This window comes from Oncorhynchus kisutch, linkage group LG19 (assembly GCF_002021735.2).
Source record: "Oncorhynchus kisutch isolate 150728-3 linkage group LG19, Okis_V2, whole genome shotgun sequence".
In the NCBI taxonomy this organism is placed as follows: Eukaryota; Metazoa; Chordata; class Actinopteri; order Salmoniformes; family Salmonidae; genus Oncorhynchus; species Oncorhynchus kisutch.
In genome coordinates this window covers 63,979,565-64,002,999 of record NC_034192.2, presented here as the reverse complement: position 1 = coordinate 64,002,999, position 23,435 = coordinate 63,979,565, and the positions used below count along the sequence as shown (strand labels likewise).

Genomic DNA, 23,435 nt, shown 5'->3' with positions numbered 1-23,435 from the left:
CGGTACAGAGTCAATGTGGAGGCTATATACAGGGGGTACCGGTACAGAGTCAATGTGGAGGCTATATACAGGGGGTACCGGTACAGAGTCAATGTGGAGGCTATATACAGGGGGTACCGGTACAGAGTCAATGTGGAGGCTATATACAGGGGGTACCGGTACAGAGTCAATGTGGAGGCTATATACAGGGGGTACCGGTACAGAGTCAATGTGGAGGCTATATACAGGGGGTACCGGTACAGAGTCAATGTGGAGGCTATATACAGGGGGTACGGTACAGAGTCAATGTGGAGGCTATATACAGGGTGTTACGGTACAGAGTCAATGTGGAGGCTATATACAGGGGGTACGGTACAGAGTCAATGTGGAGGCTATATACAGGGGGTACCGGTACAGAGTCAATGTGGAGGCTATATACAGGGGGTACCGGTACAGAGTCAATGTGGAGGCTATATACAGGGGGTACGGTACAGAGTCAATGTGGAGGCTATATACAGGGTGTACCGGTACAGAGTCAATGTGGAGGCTATATACAGGGGTACGGTACAGAGTCAATGTGGAGGCTATATACAGGGGTTACGGTACAGAGTCAATGTGGAGGCTATATACAGGGGGTACCGGTACAGAGTCAATGTGGAGGCTATATACAGGGGGTACCGGTACAGAGTCAATGTGGAGGCTATATACAGGGGTTACGGTACAGAGTCAATGTGGAGGCTATATACAGGGGGTACGGTACAGAGTCAATGTGGAGGCTATATACAGGGGTACCGGTACAGAGTCAATGTGGAGGCTATATACAGGGGGTACCGGTACAGAGTCAATGTGGAGGCTATATACAGGGGGTACGGTACAGAGTCAATGTGGAGGCTATATACAGGGGGTACCGGTACAGAGTCAATGTGGAGGCTATATACAGGGTGTTACGGTACAGAGTCAATGTGGAGGCTATATACAGGGTGTTACGGTACAGAGTCAATGTGGAGGCTATATAGGGGGTACCGGTACAGAGTCAATGTGGAGGCTATATACAGGGGGTACGGTACAGAGTCATGTGGAGGCTATATACAGGGGGACCGGTACAGAGTCCAATGTGGAGGCTATATACAGGGCTGGTACCGGTACAGAGTCAAGTGGATGCTATATACAGGGGGTCACCGGTACAGAGTCAATGTGGAGGCTATATACAGGTGTTACGGTACAGAGTCAATGTGGAGGACTATATACAGGGTGTTACGGTACAGAGTCAATGTGGAGGCTATATACAGGGTATTACGGTACAGAGTCAATGTGAGGCTATATACAGGATATTACGGTACAGAGTCAATGGGAGGCTATATACAGGGTGTTACGGTACAGAGTCAATGTGGAGGCTATATACAGGGTGTTACGGTACAGAGTCAATGTGGAGGCTATATACAGGGTATTACGGTACAGAGTCAATGTGGAGGCTATATACAGGGTGTGTACGGTACAAAGTCAATGTTGGAGGCTATATAACAGGGTGTTACGGTACAGTAGTCAATGTGGAGGGCTATATACAGGGGCTATTACGGTACAGAGTCAATGTGGAGGCTATATACTGGGGTGTTACTGGTTACAGAGTCAATTGTGGAGGCTTATAACAGGGGTGTTACCGGTACAGAGTCAATGTGGGAGGCTATATACCAGGCGGGTACCCGGTAACAGAGTCAAATGTGGAGGCTAGGATACTGGGCGGTACTGGTACAGAGTCAATCGTGGAGGCTATTATACAGGGAGGGACCGGTACAGAGTGCAATCGTGGAGGCTATATACAGGGTCGGTACTGGTACGAGTCAATGTGGAGGCTAATACAGGGGGTACCGGTACAGAGTTCAATGTGGAGACTAATATACAGGGCGGTACCGGTACAGAGTCAAGTGGAGGGCTATTACTGGGGGTTACTGGTACTAGAGTCAATGTGGAGGCTATATACAGGGGGTACCGGTAGCAGAGTCAATGTGGAGGCTATATACAGGGGTACCTGGTACCAGATCAATGTGGAGGCTATATACAGGGTACCCGGTAGAGAGTCAATGTGGAGACTATATACAAGGGGTGTACCGGTTACAGAGTCAATGTGGAGGCTATATACAGGGGGTACCTTCGGTAACAGAGTCAATGTGGAGGACTATATACAGGGTGGGTACCGGGTACAGTAGGTCAATGCTGGAGGCTTAAATACAGGGGTACCGGTACAGAGTCAATGTGGGAGGTTATATACAGGGGGTACCGGTTAACAGAGTCAATGTGGAGTGGCTATATACAGGGGGTACCGGTTACAGAGTCAATGGGAGGCTATATACAGGGGGTTACCGGTACAGAGTCATGTGGCAGGCTATATACAGGGGGGTACCGGTACAGAGTCAATGTGGAGGCTATATACAGGGGGGTACCGGTACAGAGTCAATGTGGAGCTATATACAGGGGGGTAACCGGTACAGAGTCAATGTGGAGGCTATATACAGGGTATTACAGTACAGAGTCAATGTGGAGGCTATATAACAGGGTATTACGGTACAGAGTCATGTGGAGGCTATATACAGGGGTACCGGTACAGAGTCACTGTGGAGGCTATATACAGGGTATTACGGTACAGAGTCAATGTGGAGGCTATATACAGGGGGTACCGGTACAGAGTCAATGTGGAGGCTATATACAGGGTATTACAGTACTGAGTCAATGTGGAGGCTATATACAGGGTTTTACAGTACTGAGTCAATGTGGAGGCTATATACAGGGTATTACAGTACAGAGTCAATGTGGAGGCTATATTCAGGGTATTACGGTACAGAGTCAATGTGGAGGCTATATACAGGGTATTACGGTACAGAGTCAATGTGGAGGCTATATACAGGGTATTACGGTACAGAGTCAATGTGGAGGCTATATACAGGGTATTACAGTACTGAGTCAATGTGGAGGCTATATACAGGGTGTTATGGTACAGAGTCAATGTGGAGGCTATATACAGAGTTTTACAGTACTGAGTCAATGTGGAGGTCATATACAGGGTTTTACGGTACAGAGTCAATGTGGAGGCTATATACAGGGTGTTACGGTACAGAGTCAATGTTGAGGCTATATACAGGGGGTACCTGTACCGAGTCAGTGTGGAGGTTTTATACAGGGGGGCACCGGTACCGAGTCAGTGTGGAGGCTATATACAGGGTTTTACAGTACTGAATCAATGTGGAGGCTATATACAGGGGGTACCGGTACAGAGGCTATATACAGGGTGTTATGGTACTGAGTCAATGTGGAGGCTATATACAGGGGTACCGGTACAGAGTCAATGTGGAGGCTATATACAGGGGGTACCGGTACAGAGTCAATGTGGAGGCTATATACAGGGTATTACAGTACAGAGTCAATGTGGAGGCTATATACAGGGTATTACGGTACAGAGTCAATGTGGAGGCTATATACAGGGGGTACCGGTACAGAGTCAATGTGGAGGCTATATACAGGGTATTACAGTACTGAGTCAATGTGGAGGCTATATACAGAGTTTTACAGTACTGAGTCAATGTGGAGGCTATATACAGGGTATTACAGTACAGAGTCAATGTGGAGGCTATATACAGGGTATTACGGTACAGAGTCAATGTGGAGGCTATATACTGGGTATTACGGTACAGAGTCAATGTGGAGGCTATATACAGTGTATTACGGTACAGAGTCAATGTGTAGGCTATATACAGGGTATTACAGTACTGAGTCAATGTGGAGGCTATATACATGGTGTTACGGTACTTAGTCAATGTGGAGGCTATATACAGGGTTTTACAGTACTGAGTCAATGTGGAGGCTATACACAGAGTTTTACAGTACTGAGTCAATGTGGAGGTCATATACAGGGTTTTACGGTACAGAGTCAATGTGGAGGCTATATACAGGGTGTTACGGTACAGAGTCAATGTTGAGGCTATATACAGGGGGTACCGGTACCGAGTCAGTGTGGAGGTTATATACAGGGGGCACCGGTACCGAGTCAGTGTGGAGGCTATATACAGGGTTTTACAGTACTGAATCAATGTGGAGGCTATATACAGGGGGTACCGGTACAGAGGCTATATACAGGGTGTTATGGTACTGAGTCAATGTGGAGGCTATATACAGGGGGTACCGGTACAGAGTCAATGTGGAGGCTACATACAGGGTATTACGGTACAGAGTCAATGTGGAGGCTATATACAGGGGGTACCGGTACAGAGTCAATGTGGAGGCTATATACAGGGGGTACCGGTACAGAGGCTATATACAGGGTGTTATGGTACTGAGTCAATGTGGAGGCTATATACAGGGGTACCGGTACAGAGTCAATGTGGAGGCTATATACAGGGGGTACCGGTACAGAGTCAATGTGGAGGCTATATACAGGGTATTACAGTACAGAGTCAATGTGGAGGCTATATACAGGGTATTACGGTACAGAGTCAATGTGGAGGCTATATACAGGGGGTACCGGTACAGAGTCAATGTGGAGGCTATATACAGGGTATTACAGTACTGAGTCAATGTGGAGGCTATATACAGGGTTTTACAGTACTGAGTCAATGTGGAGGCTATATACAGGGTATTACAGTACAGAGTCAATGTGGAGGCTATATACAGGGTATTACGGTACAGAGTCAATGTGGAGGCTATATACTGGGTATTACGGTACAGAGTCAATGTGGAGGCTATATACAGGGTGTTACGGTACAGAGTCAATGTGGAGGCTATATACAGGGGGTACCGGTACAGAGTCAATGTGGAGGCTATATACAGGGGGGTACCGGTACAGAGTCAATGTGGAGGCTATATACAGGGGGTACCGGTACAGAGTCAATGTGGAGGCTATATACAGGGGGTACCGGTACAGAGTCAATGTGGAGGCTATATACAGGGTATTACAGTACAGAGTCAATGTGGAGGCTATATACAGGGTATTACGGTACAGAGTCAATGTGGAGGCTATATACAGGGGGTACCGGTACAGAGTCAATGTGGAGGCTATATACAGGGTATTACGGTACAGAGTCAATGTGGAGGCAATATACAGGGGGTACCGGTACAGAGTCAATGTGGAGGCTATATACAGGGTATTACAGTACTGAGTCAATGTGGAGGCTATATACAGGGTTTTACAGTACTGAGTCAATGTGGAGGCTATATACAGGGTATTACAGTACAGAGTCAATGTGGAGGCTATATTCAGGGTATTACGGTACAGAGTCAATGTGGAGGCTATATACAGGGTATTACGGTACAGAGTCAATGTGGAGGCTATATACAGGGTATTACGGTACAGAGTCAATGTGGAGGCTATATACAGGGTATTACAGTACTGAGTCAATGTGGAGGCTATATACAGGGTGTTATGGTACAGAGTCAATGTGGAGGCTATATACAGGGTTTTACAGTACTGAGTCAATGTGGAGGCTATATACAGAGTTTTACAGTACTGAGTCAAAGTGGAGGTCATATACAGGGTTTTACGGTACAGAGTCAATGTGGAGGCTATATACAGGGTGTTACGGTACAGAGTCAATGTTGAGGCTATATACAGGGGGTACCTGTACCGAGTCAGTGTGGAGGTTATATACAGGGGGCACCGGTAGCTAGTCAGTGTGGAGGCTATATACAGGGTTTTACAGTACTGAATCAATGTGGAGGCTATATACAGGGGGTACCGGTACAGAGGCTATATACAGGGTGTTATGGTACTGAGTCAATGTGGAGGCTATATACAGGGGGTACCGGTACAGAGTCAATGTGGAGGCTATATACAGGGGGTACCGGTACAGAGGCTATATACAGGGTGTTATGGTACTGAGTCAATGTGGAGGCTATATACAGGGGTACCGGTACAGAGTCAATGTGGAGGCTATATACAGGGGGTACCGGTACAGAGTCAATGTGGAGGCTATATACAGGGTATTACAGTACAGAGTCAATGTGGAGGCTATATACAGGGTATTACGGTACAGAGTCAATGTGGAGGCTATATACAGGGGGTACCGGTACAGAGTCAATGTGGAGGCTATATACAGGGTATTACAGTACTGAGTCAATGTGGAGGCTATATACAGGGTTTTACAGTACTGAGTCAATGTGGAGGCTATATACAGGGTATTACAGTACAGAGTCAATGTGGAGGCTATATACTGGGTATTACGGTACAGAGTCAATGTGGAGGCTATATACAGGGTATTACGGTACAGAGTCAATGTGTAGGCTATATACAGGGTATTACAGTACTGAGTCAATGTGGAGGCTATATACAGGGTGTTACGGTACAGAGTCAATGTGGAGGCTATATACAGGGTTTTACAGTACTGAGTCAATGTGGAGGCTATATACAGAGTTTTACAGTACTGAGTCAATGTGGAGGTCATATACAGGGTTTTACGGTACAGAGTCAATGTGGAGGCTATATACAGGGTGTTACGGTACAGAGTCAATGTTGAGGCTATATACAGGGGGTACCGGTACCGAGTCAGTGTGGAGGTTATATACAGGGGGCACCGGTACCGAGTCAGTGTGGAGGCTATATACAGGGTTTTACAGTACTGAATCAATGTGGAGGCTATATACAGGGGGTACCGGTACAGAGGCTATATACAGGGTGTTATGGTACTGAGTCAATGTGGAGGCTATATACAGGGTATTACGGTACAGAGTCAATGTGGAGGCTATATACAGGGGGTACCGGTACAGAGTCAATGTGGAGGCTAAATACAGGGGGTACCGGTACTGAGTCATTGTGGAGGTTATATACAGGGGGCACCGGTACCGAGTCAGTGTGGAGGCTATATACAGGGTTTTACAGTACTGAGTCAATGTGGAGGCTATATACAGGGTGTTACGGTACAGAGTCAATGTGGAGGCTATATACAGGGGGTACCGGTACAGAGTCAGTGTGGAGGCTATATACAGGGGGTACCGGTACAGAGTCAGTGTGCAGGGGTACAGGTTAGTCGAGGTAATTGTACAGGTAGGTAGGGGTAAAGTGACCTTGTGTGTAAAAACAAAAGGGGATGGGGGGGGGTCAATGTAAACTGGCCAGTGGCCATTTGATTAACTGGCTTGGGAAAAAAGCTGTTAAGGAGCCTTTTGGCCATGCGGTAGCAGAGAAGACAGTCTATGACTTGGGTGACTGGAGTCTCTGACAATGTTTTAGGCTTTCCTCTGACACCGCCTATTGTATAGGTCCTGGATGGCATGAAGATTGGCCCAAGTGATGTATAGGGCCGTTCGCACTACCCTCTGTGGAGCCTTACGGTCAGATGCTGAGCAGTTGCCATACCAGGCGGCGATGCAACCGGTCAGGAGGCGCTCTATGGTGCAGCTGTAGAACCTTTTGAGAATCTGGGGACCCATGCCAAATCTTTTCAGTCTCCTAAGGGGGAAAAGGTTTTGTCGTGCCCTCTTCACAACTGTCTTGGTGTGTTTGGACCATGAGAGTACGTTGGTGATGTGGACACCAAGGAACTTGAAACTCTCGACCCACTACACTACAGCCCCGTTGATGTTAATGGGGGCCTGTTCGGCCCATCTTTTCCTGTAGTCCATGATCAGCTCCTTAGTCTTGCTCACATTGAGGGAGAGGTTGTTGTCCTGGCACCACACTGCCAGTTCTCTGACCTCCTCCCTATAGGCAGTCTCATCGTTGACGGTGATCAGGCCTACCACTGTTGTGTCGTCAGCAAACTTAATGATGGTGTTGAGTCGTGTTTGGCCACACAGTATTGGTGAACAGGGAATACAGGAGTGCACACCCCTGATGGGCCCCAGTGTTGAGGATCAGCGTGGCAGATGTGTTGTTGCCTACCCTTACCACCTGGGGGCGACCCGTCAGGAAATCCAGGATCCAGTTGCAGAGGGAGGTGTTTAGTCCCAGGATCCTTAGCTTAGTCATGAGCTTTAGTGTTGCTTGCCTCGAAGTCATACGGAACAGCTGGTGCTCTCATGCATGCTTCAGTGTTGCTTTCATCGTAGTGAGCATAAAAGGCATTTAGCTCATCTGGTAGGCTCACGTCACTGGGCAGCTCGCGTCTGTGTTTCCCTTTATAGTCCGTAATTTCCAGGCCAATGCAGTGTAAGAGAAGTTAACATTTGGGTCATGTAGAGAGTGTCTGCAGATGGAAGGAGCCCAGATTTGGGACATGTGGGGAAGATCACTTTGATGGAGACTGTATAAAAGAAGAGAATTTGCAAAATGAATAAAGTGTTGATGAGAACCTGAGGCAACATCTTTGGAACCCAAATAGGGTGAAACAGATGGAGAAACTCTGTCTCCTATTATCTATACGGAGGGAAGGAAAGGAATATACAGCAACATGCCTCCAGGCCTGTGTGGCACCAACGTGAAGAAAGTCCACTTTGTTGCTTTTATTTGGTGTTAAATGTTCCTGCGCAAGTAAAAACATGTTTTTTAAAGTTAAGAAAGATTGACATTATTGTTTCTGCAAGGGGGATTAACATACAGTATTTAACATCTGATGAGCTATATGGATTACTGCCTCATACAGGTCCCAGAGATTAATGTTAATTTTCTCTTCCCCATAGTGGAATTTACCTTTATTTTTGGTAAATGTTTCCACCCCTGTCCAGTTGGTGGCGACACCTTGCGTGTAAATTCGCCAATACACCCAAAAAAGAAGAAGTAGAAGGCGGCGTTGTTTTGTTTCGCTCACCAAGCTAGGTTGTTTTTTTGTTGTATGGATGTCAATGAGAGGGTTGAATTCGATCAACAACAAAAATGAATAGATTATTTGAATACGTGAGGCTTCTTTGACTAATAAACGTTTCAGAATGCTGAAGTTGTCACGAGTGTATTGACATAAGTAGGACACGTGACACCCAGGCAACTTTGTGAAAAAACACATATAGGAGTTGAGCCAGAGATCCTTTTGCTAATACCTCTGGTTCTGCCTGTTCTCCACATGTGTATCTTCCCTCTAATTGCCTAGAATGGTCCCAGCTGACCTCCCGACCTCCATTTCTGAAGACATTTCATTTCATTGTTAGAGCGGCCTGTTAACTGGGTTAGCGATGTGGGTACACAGACCCACGAGCCACTGCAGCTCCTAATAAGGAGTTTAGTTTTTTTGTGTGGCCCCGAGCCCCATTAAAGTTGTCCATCCCTGGGGTAGAGGATCATTATACCATCTAAACCGCTGTGAAATATATTTTCCAGAACCAAAAATATAGTATTTTCAGCTGTTTGAAGCTGGTGAACAAAACCGAAAGCAAAAGATGCACAAACTAAACTTAAGAACGGGAAGCATAGAAATAGCACACATAGAACAGACCTACTGCTTCTTAGAATGGCTTCCAATGAGAATGACAGATCTATAACACATAGAACAGACCTACTGCTTCTTAGAATGGCTTCCAATGAGAATGACAGATCTATAACACATAGAACAGACCTACTGCTTCTTAGACTGTCTTTCAATTAGAATGACAGCTCTATAACACATAGAAGAGATCTACAGCTTCTTAGACTGTCTTTCAATGAGAATGACAGCTCTACTGCTTCTTCTTAGACGTTTCTATGCGAATATTACAGTATTAAAATGCTTTTGCCTGGTCAAAATAATGCATTGGGGCGGCAGGGTAGCCTAGTGGATAGAGCGTTGGACTAGTAACCGGAAGGTTGCGAGTTCAAACTCCCGAGCTGACAAGGTTCAAATCTGTCGTTCTGCCGCTGAACAGGCAGTTAACCCACTGTTCCTAGGCCGTCATTGAAAATAAGAATTGGTTCTTAACTGACTTGCCTGGTTAAATAAAGGTAAAAAATATATATTTTTAAATCTGTGGCTGAAGCCATCCCTGTGCATCCTCATATTGACAGCCAGGGGGCAGTATAAGACCTGTTAACGTTTCAGAAACGCAACACTTTTTGTTGTTGTTGTGAATACAAATGTCGACCAATTTCTATTTATTTGGGGTTTATACCTAATAAGGAAATCTATTGAATCTCACAGCCTATTAGACCATTTTCCTATTACAACAACAATGGTTTGGTTTATAAATGTACTGGAGGAAAACAGAGGCGAGACCTACGTTACCTGGGTGTGTACAGATCAATCATTCAAGGTGTTTTGAAAGATCCAGCTTCTAGAGTTCAACGACCTAGCTGTCTTACCTGTCTAATTAAAGGTTTAAGATATAACCGTGACTGTGCAATGAGTCAGGATCATCCTCCTAACCATATAAACCTCTCTTATTCGATGTAGCTACCTCAGTTCAGAATAAAAAATATTTACCTCTTCCTTGTCTGCTTTTTATTTATTTATTTATTTATTTTTATTTTACCTTTATTTAACCAGGTAGGCAAGTTGAGAACAAGTTCTCATTTACAATTGCGACCTGGCCAAGATAAAGCAAAGCAGTTCGACAGATAAAACGACACAGAGTTACACATGGAGTAAAAACAAACATACAGTCAATAATGCAGTATAAACAAGTCTATATACAATGTGAGCAAATGAGGTGAGAAGGGAGGTAAAGGCAAAAAAAGGCCATGATGGCAAAGTAAATACAATATAGCAAGTAAAATACTGGAATGGTAGTTTTGCAATGGAAGAATGTGCAAAGTAGAAATAAAAAAATAATGGGGTGCAAAGGAGCAAAATAAATAAATAAATAAAAATTAAATACAGTTGGGAAAGAGGTAGTTGTTTGGGCTAAATTTTAGGTGGGCTATGTACAGGTGCAGTAATCTGTGAGCTGCTCTGACAGTTGGTGCTTAAAGCTAGTGAGGGAGATAAGTGTTTCCAGTTTCAGAGATTTTTGTAGTTCGTTCCAGTCATTGGCAGCAGAGAACTGGAAGGAGAGGCGGCCAAAGAAAGAATTGGTCTTGGGGGTGACTAGAGAGATATACCTGCTGGAGCGTGTGCTACAGGTGGGAGATGCTATGGTGACCAGCGAGCTGAGATAAGGGGGGACTTTACCTAGCAGGGTCTTGTAGATGACATGGAGCCAGTGGGTTTGGCGACGAGTATGAAGCGAGGGCCAGCCAACGAGAGCGTACAGGTCGCAATGGTGGGTAGTATATGGGGCTTTGGTGATAAAACGGATTGCACTGTGATAGACTGCATCCAATTTGTTGAGTAGGGTATTGGAGGCTATTTTGTAAATGACATCGCCAAAGTCGAGGATTGGTAGGATGGTCAGTTTTACAAGGGTATGTTTGGCAGCATGAGTGAAGGATGCTTTGTTGCGAAATAGGAAGCCAATTCTAGATTTAACTTTGGATTGGAGATGTTTGATATGGGTCTGGAAGGAGAGTTTACAGTCTAACCAGACACCTAAGTATTTGTAGTTGTCCACGTATTCTAAGTCAGAGCCGTCCAGAGTAGTGATGTTGGACAGGCGGGTAGGTGCAGGTAGCGATCGGTTGAAGAGCATGCATTTAGTTTTACTTGTATTTAAGAGCAATTGGAGGCCACGGAAGGAGAGTTGTATGGCATTGAAGCTTGCCTGGAGGGTTGTTAACACAGTGTCCAAAGAAGGGCCGGAAGTATACAGAATGGTGTCGTCTGCGTAGAGGTGGATCAGGGACTCACCAGCAGCAAGAGCGACCTCATTGATGTATACAGAGAAGAGAGTCGGTCCAAGAATTGAACCCTGTGGCACCCCCATAGAGACTGCCAGAGGTCCGGACAGCAGACCCTCCGACTTGACACACTGAACTCTATCAGAGAAGTAGTTGGTGAACCAGGCGAGGCAATCATTTGAGAAACCAAGGCTGTCGAGTCTGCCGATGAGGATGTGGTGATTGACAGAGTCGAAAGCCTTGGCCAGATCAATGAATACGGCTGCACAGTAATGTTTCTTATCGATGGCGGTTAAGATATCGTTTAGGACCTTGAGCGTGGCTGAGGTGCACCCATGACCAGCTCTGAAACCAGATTGCATAGCAGAGAAGGTATGGTGAGATTCGAAATGGTCGGTAATCTGTTTGTTGACTTGGCTTTCGAAGACCTTAGAAAGGCACGGTAGGATAGATATAGGTCTGTAGCAGTTTGGGTCAAGAGTGTCCCCCCCTTTGAAGAGGGGGATGACCGCAGCTGCTTTCCAATCTTTGGGAATCTCAGACGACACGAAAGAGAGGTTGAACAGGCTAGTAATAGGGGTGGCAACAATTTCGGCAGATAATTTTAGAAAGAAAGGGTCCAGATTGTCTAGCCCGGCTGATTTGTAGGGGTCCAGATTTTGCAGCTCTTTCAGAACATCAGCTGAATGGATTTGGGAGAAGGAGAAATGGGGAAGGCTTGGGCGAGTTGCTGTTGGGGGTGCAGTGCTGTTGTCCGGGGTAGGAGTAGCCAGGTGGAAAGCATGGCCAGCCGTAGAAAAATGCTTATTGAAATTCTCAATTATGGTGGATTTATCAGTGGTGACAGTGTTTCCTATCTTCAGTGCAGTGGGCAGCTGGGAGGAGGTGTTCTTATTCTCCATGGACTTTACAGTGTCCCAGAACTTTTTTGAGTTAGTGTTGCAGGAAGCAAATTTCTGCTTGAAAAAGCTAGCCTTGGCTTTTCTAACTGCCTGTGTATAATGATTTCTAGCTTCCCTGAACAGCTGCATATCACGGGGGCTGTTCGATGCTAATGCAGAACGCCATAGGATGTTTTTGTGTTGGTTAAGGGCAGTCAGGTCTGGGGAGAACCAAGGGCTATATCTGTTCCTGGTTCTAAATTTCTTGAATGGGGCATGTTTATTTAAGATGGTTAGGAAGGCATTTTTAAAAAATATCCAGGCATCCTCTACTGACGGGATGAGATCAATATCCTTCCAGGATACCCCGGCCAGGTCGATTAGAAAGGCCTGCTCGCAGAAGTGTTTCAGGGAGCGTTTTACAGTGATGAGTGGAGGTCGTTTGACCGCTGACCCATTACGGATGCAGGCAATGAGGCAGTGATCGCTGAGATCTTGGTTGAAGACAGCAGAGGTGTATTTAGAGGGGAAGTTGGTTAGGATGATATCTATGAGGGTGCCCGTGTTTAAGGTTTTGGGGAGGTACCTGGTAGGTTCATTGATTATTTGTGTGAGATTGAGGGCATCAAGTTTAGATTGTAGGATGGCTGGGGTGTTAAGCATGTTCCAGTTTAGGTCGCCTAGCAGCACGAACTCTGAAGATAGATGGGGGGCAATCAGTTCACATATGGTGTCCAGAGCACAGCTGGGGGCAGAGGGTGGTCTATAGCAGGCGGCAACGGTGAGAGACTTGTTTTTAGAGAGGTGGATTTTTAAAAGTAGAAGTTCAAATTGTTTGGGTACAGACCTGGATAGTAGGACAGAACTCTGCAGGCTATCTTTGCAGTAGATTGCAACACCGCCCCCTTTGGCAGTTCTATCTTGTCTGAAAATGTTGTAGTTTGGAATTAAAACTTCAGAATTTTTGGTGGTCTTCCTAAGCCAGGATTCAGACACAGCTAGAACATCCGGGTTGGCAGAGTGTGCTAAAGCAGTGAATAGAACAAACTTAGGGAGGAGGCTTCTAATGTTAACATGCATGAAACCAAGGCTATTACGGTTACAGAAGTCGTCAAAAGAGAGCGCCTGGGGAATAGGAGTGGAGCTAGGCACTGCAGGGCCTGGATTCACCTCTACATCGCCAGAGGAACATAGGAGGAGTAGAATAAGGGTACGGCTAAAAGCTATGAGAATTGGTCGTCTAGAACGTCTGGAACATAGAGTAAAAGGAGGTTTCTGGGGGCGATAAAATAGCATCAAGGTATAATGTACAGACAAATGTATGGCAGGATGTGAATACAGTGGAGGTAAACCTAGGTATTGAGTGATGAAGAGAGAGATATTGTCTCTAGAAACATCGTTGAAACCAGGAGATGTCATTGCATGTGTGGGTGGTGGAACTAATAGGTTGGATAAGGTATAGTGAGCAGGACTAGAGGCTCTACAGTGAAATAAGCCAATAAACACTAACCAGAACAGAAATGGACAAGACATATTGACATTAAGGATAGGCATGCTTAGTCGAGTGATCAAAAGGGTCCGGTGAGTGGAGAGGTTGGTTGGTGATTTAGACAGCTAGCCAGGGCATCGGTAGCAAGCTAGCATAGGATGGAGGTCTGTTAGCCACCCCTTACGTTCCGTCAGTAGATTAGTGGGGTTCCGTGTGGTAGAGGGGATTAATCCAAATCACACAACAACAACAAAAATAAAAACAATAGATATAGTTATAGAGGCCCAAGAAGAAAATATAATAATAATAATTAAAAAAATAATTTAAAAAAAATAATAATAAAAAAATTGTCCGATTGTCTATTCAGATAGCAGCCGGTAAGACAGCTAACGGTTAGCAGGCCGCAGATGGGCGTTCAGGTAACGTCGCGACGGAGGAGCCGGCCGAATAACTCCTTCGGGTAGATAACGTCGGCAGTCCAGTTGTGAAGGCCCGGTGGGGCTCCGCGAAGGCAGTAAAACGGGTCCGGATAGGTGACTGCAGCCCAGGTGTGATTGATGGAACTCAGGAGTGATTGACGGAGCTTGCTAGCTCCGATGGTCACACGGATAGCAGCTAGCTAGCTGTGAGATCCGGGTATGAATGTCCAGGGACATGGAGAGAAAAATTGGTCCGGTATGTTCCGTTCCGAGCCGCGCTGCGCCGTACAGAACTGGCGATAGATTTTCGAGCTAAAGGATAGCTGATGACCACAAACCGTGGTTAGCTGAATATTAACGATTTGCCAGTAAAGGAGCTAACTAGCTTCTGAACTAGCTTCTGGATTAGCTTCTGGCTAGTTTCAGGCTAGCTTCTTGGAGTTTCTGGCTAGCTTCTTGGAGGATTACAGATCTGAGGTAAATAATACTTTTTTATAAATATACATTGGTGAGGCGGGTTGCAGGAGAGTGTTTTGAAGATGAGTTGATGGAAAATAAAAATAAAATGTATGTGAAAAAGTTGTAAATATATATATATACAGGACACGACAAGACGAGGACAAAAGACGTCTGAACTGCTATGCCACCTTGGCTTGTGTCAAACGGTGTGGAATGTTGGGCTAGTTAAAACAGTCCTTTATGTACATATTCATCCCTTTACACTTGTGTCTATAAGGTAGTTGTTGTGAAATTGTTAGATTAGATTACTCGTTGGTTATTACTGCATTGTCGGAACTAGAAGCACAAGCATTTCGCTACACTCTCATTAACATCTGCTAACCATGTGTATGTGACCAATAACATCTGCTAACCATGTGTATGTGACAAATAACATCTGCTAACCATGTGTATGTGACCAATAACATCTGCTAACCATGTGTATGTGACCAATAACATCTGCTAACCATGTGTATGTGACCAATAACATCTGCTAACCATGTGTATGTGACCAATAACATCTGCTAACCATGTGTATGTGACAAATAACATCTGCTAACCATGTGTATGTGACCAATAACATCTGCTAACCATGTGTATGTGACCAATAACATCTGCTAACCATGTGTATGTGACCAATAACATCTGCTAACCGTGTGTATGTGACAAATAACATCTGCTAACCATGTGTATGTGACAAATAACATCTGCTAACCATGTGTATGTGACCAATAACATTTGATTTGATTTAATCTTCACTTTATTGTTGAAGTCTGTTGTGTAGTTGATGTGACTAATTAAAGAGGACAACTACACTCGACCACCACACCATCTCAGAACGTCTCTTTATCTGTGACAGATGTACTACACATCAGAAATGGACTGGCGTGCTTGTTCCTCTTAGCCTGGTCCCAGCTCTGTTAGTGCTATCACGCAGATAGTTCCCCGATCTCTTTTATTCCAAATTCCCTGTACATCCAACAGATACTGCATTGCACTGAGTTCAATGAATGAAAGCCTAGTTGTATCTGATGACTTAATCAAATAATATTAATTCATTCTTCATGTTTGAAATGTCAGAGACGTCAGCCTGCAGTTGTGAGAGAATCCCCACTGTGAGGATTGAGGGCTCTTTTCTCGGCTTTTTATACAAAAGAAACCCCCGACGCTGAAGGCCGACGACGCTGAAGGCCCACGACGCTGAAGGCCGACGACGCTGAAGGCTCACGACGCTGAAGGCCCCGACGCTGAAGGCCCGCGACGCTGAAGGCCCGCGACGCTGAAGGCTCGCGACGCTGAAGGCTCGCGACGCTGAAGGCCCGTGACGCTGAAGGCCCGCGACGCTGAAGGCCCACGACGCTGAAGGCTCACGACGCTGAAGGCTCACGACGCTGGCCAATATATGAGCCACATCCTGTTGTGAAGTGAACGTTGTAGAGCGTTGACACTGGCTTGAGTGTCAAATGACACGCTATTCCCTTTCTAGTGCACTACTAATGACCAGGTACTCTGATCTAAAGAAGTCCACTATATAGGGAATAGGGTGGGACCCACACACAGTGAATAGCAAATCAACTTCATTATGCTGCCAATTATATCCCTTTGTTTAACGATCCACTTCAACTAGAGTAGGCGTGAACATTTTTACTGTGTCCCTTAGTGAACAGTGACAGGGTCGACGTCCAAAATGGCACCCTACTCTATATGTAGTGCACTACTTTAGACCATAGGACTCTGTTCAACAGTAGTGCACTGTATAGGGAATTGGGAGCCATTTTGTACGCAATCACTGATTTAAACAAGTCTATTTTTCCTTGAATGTAAATAACCATGTGTTCTCTCTGCTCATCCTGTTACAGTCAGTTTGAATGAGTTCTGTTACAACCAAAGATAACGGGCTTGATCAATCAACACGTCTTTGAATTCATTGGACAAGAGTAGTTTAATTATTTAGAAGTACCATAGACAGTTAGATGAAGTAGGGGCACATCAATCATTTACACGTGCAATGCCTTCTCTCAACTTTGAACTTCAGTCAGTCAGTCATTTTAAGGTAGGTATTCAATGTCAGGTCATTCGATTCAGACAGTTTCACCACAACCTTATTAAGGTCCCTGTAAAGTCTCATATTAATCCTCAAAGAGGACCAGGAGTTTTTCCTGATCCATACCACATGATCTGACCACGGCTATATAACTAGGACCCAGAGTTTATCCTAGTTATACCACACGGTCAGGTAATTATAGGGTCCAGAGTTTATCCTAGTTATACCACACGGTCAGGTAATTATAGGGTCCAGAGTTTATCCTAGTAATACCACACGGTCAGGTAATTATAGGGTCCAGAGTTTTTCTTGCTCAGGTCGGTTGTGAGGTCAGGAAAAACTCCTGGTCCTAGTCATCATCATTGTTGAGATGCTTTAAGTGCAGCAATTACGGATTTCCTTTCTGTTGGCACTAATATCACTCCACACAGCAGTATAGTGTCCTGTCCTCTCTGTTGGCACTAATATCACTCCACACAGCAGTATAGTGTCCTGTCCTCTCTGTTGGCACTAATATCACTCCACACAGCAGTATAGTGTCCTGTCCTCTCTGTTGGCACTAATATCACTCCACACAGCAGTATAGTGTCCTGTCCTCTCTGTTGGCACTAATATCACTCCACACAGCAGTATAGTGTCCTGTCCTCTCTGTTGGCACTAATATCACTCCACACAGCAGTATAGTGTCCTGTCCTCTCTGTTGGCACTAATATCACTCCACACAGCAGTATAGTGTCCTGTCCAGTATAGTGTCCAGGGGGTGTACTTATACATCAATATATTATATTAACAGACGCTTTAATCCAAAGTGATTTACGGGCCGTTCTGGTTCACTCTACAGAAACAGGAGATGGACTGCTGCCATACGGGCCGTTCTGGTTCACTCTACAGAAACAGGAGATGGACTGCTGCCATACGGGCCGTTCTGGTTCACTCTACAGAAACAGGAGATGGACTCCTGCCATACGGGCCGTTCTGGTTCACTCTACAGAAACAGGAGATGGACTCCTGTCATACGGGCCGTTCTGGTTCACTCTACAGAAACAGGAGATGGACTGCTGCCATACGGGCCGTTCTGGTTCACTCTACAGAAACAGGAGATGGACTGCTGCCCTACGGGCCGTTCTGGTTCACTCTACAGAAACAGGAGATGGACTGCTGCCCTACGGGCCGTTCTGGTTCACTCTACAGAAACAGGAGATGGACTGCTGCCCTACGGGCCGTTCTGGTTCACTCTACAGAAACAGGAGATGGACTGCTGCCCTACGGGCCGTTCTGGTTCACTCTACAGAAACAGGAGATGGACTCCTGCCCTACGGGCCGTTCTGGTTCACTCTACAGAAACAGGAGATGGACTGCTGCCCTACGGGCCGTTCTGGTTCACTCTACAGAAACAGGAGATGGACTGCTGCCCTACGGGCCGTTCTGGTTCACTCTACAGAAACAGGAGATGGACTCCTGCACTACGGACCGTTCTGGTTCACTCTACAGAAACAGGAGATGGACTGCTGCCCTACGGGCCGTTCTGGTTCACTCTACAGAAACAGGAGATGGACTGCTGCCCTACGGGCCGTTCTGACTCACACAAGGCTTCTTTTTTTTTTTACAGCAGCCTCAGATTCTCTTTCTAATGGTGCTAATATCACTCCATACAGCAGCCTCAATCAGACAGCAGATCAATCAACCAATCAGACGGCAGATCAATCAACCAATCAGACGGCAGTTGGAGGGTGTCCTCCGTTCCTCCTGTTCAGAGACATCCTCCTTAGTGACCGGGTCCTGAAGGATCCCTCAGGGTGAATACTGTCTGGTTTAGCCTCACACCTGAACACCATGAGGAACCCATTCCTGTAGTTTTTATTCATCCAGCCGTACAGGAGCGGGTTGGCGAAGGTGGAGCACATGGCTACGATGTGGAAGAGAGTATAGATGAGCTTGTATTGTCTTAAGCTGAGCACCAGGTCTAGGTCGCTGGCTAGTTGAAACACGTGGAAGGGTAACCAGCATGTGGCGAAGACTACAACCACCATAACCAGCATCTTGGTGGTCTTCTTCCTGCGCTGAATGGCGTCGATGCGGCTCGCTGGACTCACGTGGTTCTTCAGCTTCACCCAGATGCAGATGTAGGCATAACTGATGATGGAGAGTGGCAGCACGTACTGCAGCAGTAACATAGACAGGCTGTAAATGACTCCGTCTCTGCTGCTGCCGTAAGGCCACTTCTCATAGCAGACTGAGATCCTCAGGTTGATGGACGGGATCTCCTCCTGACGGTACTCTCTGAAGATGGCGAGCGGGCCGGCCAGCACGGCGGACAGCGTCCAGGTGAGAGCCATGATGAGCATGCTGCTTCGCCAGGTGAGGCGTTGGCCCAGGTGGAACACGATACACCTGTAGCGCTCCAGAGCGATGACAGTCAGCGTCAGGATCGATACGTGCACGCTCAGCGCCTGGGCGAACGGGACCATGTGACACAGCACCGCGCCGAACTTCCACTCGTCGAGCAAGGTATAAACCAGTGTGAACGGTAAACACAACGTATCCACCAACAGGTCGGCCAGGGCCAGGTTAGCTATGAAGAAGTTAGTGACTGTCCTCATGTTCCGGAAGCGGATGATCATGTAGATGACAAGGGCGTTGCCTACTAGACCCAGTAGGATGATCAGACTATACGCTGTGATCAAAGCAGCCTGGACTCCTACATGCTTGGTGATGTCAGAGTGGAACCCCGGCCGGTCGAGGTGGAGGCTGAGACTGTCGTTACCCAGGATGCCTAGCTGCCAGTGGGTGGAGGTGGTGTCCATGTGGACTGGCTGTTGGAGGGGTCTGAGTTTAAAGGGTCTGAGGGGTCATGTTTTCTGCTGGGATGGAAGGAGGGAGGATCACTGGAGCTGGTCAGTCAGTCCGAATACAGTTTATATAGTCCAAAACTGATGGTAACACCGCAGAGGCCAGTCACTGAGGCCAAATAGTCCCTGGTCCAGATACACTGGGAGCACTGCCTGGTCTGGTCTGGTCATTCAGTCTACTGGTAGGGAAGACAACACTGCCTGGTCTGGTCTGGTCTGGTCATTCAGTCTACTGGTAGGGAAGACAACACTGCCTGGTCTGGTCTGGTCATTCAGTCTACTCGTAGGGAAGACAACACTGCCTGGTCTGGTCATTCAGTCTACTGGTAGGGAAGACAACACTGCCTGGTCTGGTCATTCAGTCTACTGGTAGGGAAGACAACACTGCCTGGTCTGGTCTGGTCATTCAGTCTACTGGTAGGGAAGACAACACTGCCTGGTCTGGTCTGGTCATTCAGTCTACTGGTAGGGACGACAACACTGCCTGGTCTGGTCTGGTCATTCAGACTACTGGTAGGGAAGACAACACTGCCTGGTCTGGTCTGGTCATTCAGTCTACTGGTAGGGAAGACAACACTGCCTGGTCTGGTCTGGTCATTCAGTCTACTGGTAGGGACGACAACACTGCCTGGTCTGGTCTGGTCATTCAGTCTACTGGTAGGGACGACAACACTGCCTGGTCTGGTCTGGTCATTCAGTCTAATGGTAGGGAAGACAACATTGCAGGGTCTGTCAGTCAGCTGGGAAGTCCAGATACCTGCAGTGGGAGAAAGAACAGATGGAACATTCTCAGTGATAACACAGAGGAGAGAGGTCAGGGGTCAGGTGAAAGACAAATACTATGACGACCAGAGTAAAACATGAGTCTAATATGGGTTGTTAGCTCTCTGATTCTGCAGGAGGCTACGACTAACTTAGGGAGGTTCATAGATAGCTCTGGAGGAGGTTACAGCTAACTGAGGGAGGTTCATAGATAGTCTGGTCCTCTGGAGGAGGCTACAACTAACTGAGGAAAATTCATAGATAGCTCTGGAGGAGGTAACAGCTAACTGAGGGAGGTTCATAGATTGCCAGGTCCTCTGGAGGAGGCTACAACTAACTTAGGGAGGTTCATAGATAGCCTGGTCCTTTGGAGGAGGCTACAACTAACTTAGGGAGGTTCATAGATAGCCTGGTCCTCTGGAGGAGGCTACAACTAACTTAGGGAGGTTCATAGATAGCCTGGTCCTCTGGAGGAGGCTACAACTAACTTAGGGAGATTCATAGATAGCTCTGGAGGAGGCTACAACTAACTGAGGGAGATTCATAGATAGCTCTGGAGGAGGTAACAGCTAACTGAGGGATGTTCATAGATAGCCAGGTCCTCTGGAGGAGGCTACAACTAACTTAGGGAGGGTCACAGATAGCCCGGTCCTCTGGAGGAGGCTTCAACTAACTTAGGGAGGTTCATAGATAGCCTGGTCCTCTAGAGGAGGCTACAACTAACTTAGGGAGGTTCATAGATAGCCTGGTCCTTTGGAGGAGGCTACAACTAACTTAGGGAGATTCATAGATAGCCTGGTCCTCTGGAGGAGTTTACAACTAACTTAGGAAGGTTCATAGATAGCCTGGTTCTCTGTAGTAGGCTACAACTAACTTAGGGAGGTTCATAGATATCCTTGGCTTCTCAATATACACCCTGATATACAACATTACTCACCTCCCTCTCTCTGGTCTATCTCTCTGTCTGTCTCAGGTCTGTATTTCATTCTCTCTCTCTGTTGGTCTCTTTCTCTCTCCCTACCTTCCTCTCTCTCTCTCTCTCTCTCTCTCTCTCTCTCTCTCTCTCTCTCTCTCTCTCTCTCTCTCTCTCTGTCTCTCTCTCTCTCTGTCTCTCTCTCTCCCTCTGTCTCCATCTCTCTCTCTCTCTCTCTCTCTCTCTCTCTCTCTCTCTCTCTCTCTCTCTCTCTCTCTCTCTCTCTCTCTCTGTCTCTCTCTCTCTCTCTGTCTCTCTCTCTCTCTCTCTCTCTCTCTCCCTCTGTCTCCATCTCTCTCTCTCTCTCTCTCTCTCTCTCTCTCTCTCTCTCTCTCTCTCTCTCTCTCTCTCTCTCTCTCTAACACTCTCCCTCTCTCTGTTTATCTCTCTCTGTGTACCTGCAATAATGTGCTCTTCATTCTAGGTTGTAATTTGTGGAAGTCTATATAATCATGACCGGTGGGCATCTCTCCTATAGTTCCCTACCGTCCGGGTTTATAGTCTATGTGTGTGTGTGTTTATAATTCATAATCAGTGGGCATCCCTCCTCACTGTGTGTTTATAGGAGAGGGCTTGAGGAGAGAGATATACTGCTGCATGGCGAACACTGGTTACTGTCTGTGTCTCCACCACACAACCAGAACACTGTTTACTGTCTGTGTGTCCTGTGTCTCCACCACACAACCAAAACACTGGTTACTGTCTGTGTGTCCTGTGTCTCCACCACACAACCAGAACACTGGTTACTGTCTGTGTGTCCCGTGTCTCCACCACACAACCAGAACACTGTTTACTGTCTGTGTGTCCTGTGTCTCCACCCCACAACCAGAACACTGGTTACTGTCTGTGTGTCCCGTGTCTCCACCACACAACCAGAACACTGTTTACTGTCTGTGTGTCCTGTGTCTCCACCCCACAACCAGAACACTGGTTACTGTCTGTGTGTCCTGTGTCTCCACCACACAACCAGACCACTGAAATGACACTAGCGCTGCAAAAACATTTCCCAGGTCCAGAAATCTTGGTTAGTTTGGAAGATTCCTGATTCTCCGGATTCTGATATCCAGAATACTCCCATTTCTGGAAAACCTGGGAATTTTAGGAATGTTACTGGTAGTTTCCAACCCCAAATTACACCCTAATCCCTAAATAGTGCACTACTTTAAAGCCCAAGTAGGGTGCTGTTTTATAACTTTCACACCTCCCCTTGATCAGCACTAAATTAGCCAGGAGAGGAGTTAATTATTTTATTATATTTTTTATTTAACTTTCATTTAACAAGGCAAGTCAATTAAGAACAAATTCTTATTTACAATGACGGCCTACCAGGAGGCAAAAGTCCTCCTGCGGTGACGGGGACTGGGATAAAATATCCAATCTAAAACATTTGTTCATTTTAAAGTGACCTTAAATATCCACACTAAAACAGTTTTAAAGTAACTTTAAGACGGCATCTCAAATGGCACCTTATCCCCTAAATAGGGTCTCTGGTCAAAATTGGTGCCCTATATAGGGGACAGGGGCACTATATAGGGGATAAATGCCCTACATAGGGGATAGATGCCCTATATAGGGGATAGGGGCACTATATAGGGGACAGGTGCACTATATAGGGGATAGGTGCACTATATAGGGGACAGGGGAACTATATAGGGGATAGGTGCACTATATAAGGGATAGGTGCACTATATAGGGGACAGGGGCACTATATAGGGGATAGGGGCACTATATAGGGGACAGGGGCACTATATAGGGGATAGGTGCACGATATAGGGGACAGGGGCACTATATAGGGGATAGGTGCACGATATAGGGGATAGATGCACTATATAGGGGACAGGTGCACTATATAGGGGATAGGGGCACTATATAGGGGACAGGTGCACTATATAGGGGATAGGTGTCATGGTTCTTCCTGTCACCACAGGGCAGCAGAGACTGTCCC

The 23,435-nt window shown here is 46.4% G+C and overlaps 1 protein-coding gene across 1 annotated transcript in view; it reads right to left on the bottom strand.

The window, feature by feature from the left end:
* Window positions 1-16,785: 16,785 nt before the first annotated feature.
* Window positions 16,786-23,435, bottom strand: part of LOC116354938 (neuropeptide Y receptor type 2-like) — an 11,308-nt gene continuing 4,658 nt past the window's right edge. Inside the window, exon 2 of the mRNA XM_031796993.1 lies at window positions 16,786-20,512. Within this exon, the coding sequence (XP_031652853.1) occupies window positions 18,619-19,710 (1,092 nt within the window). The 5' untranslated portion in view covers window positions 19,711-20,512 and the 3' untranslated portion in view covers window positions 16,786-18,618. The remainder of the gene's footprint in view (window positions 20,513-23,435) is intronic.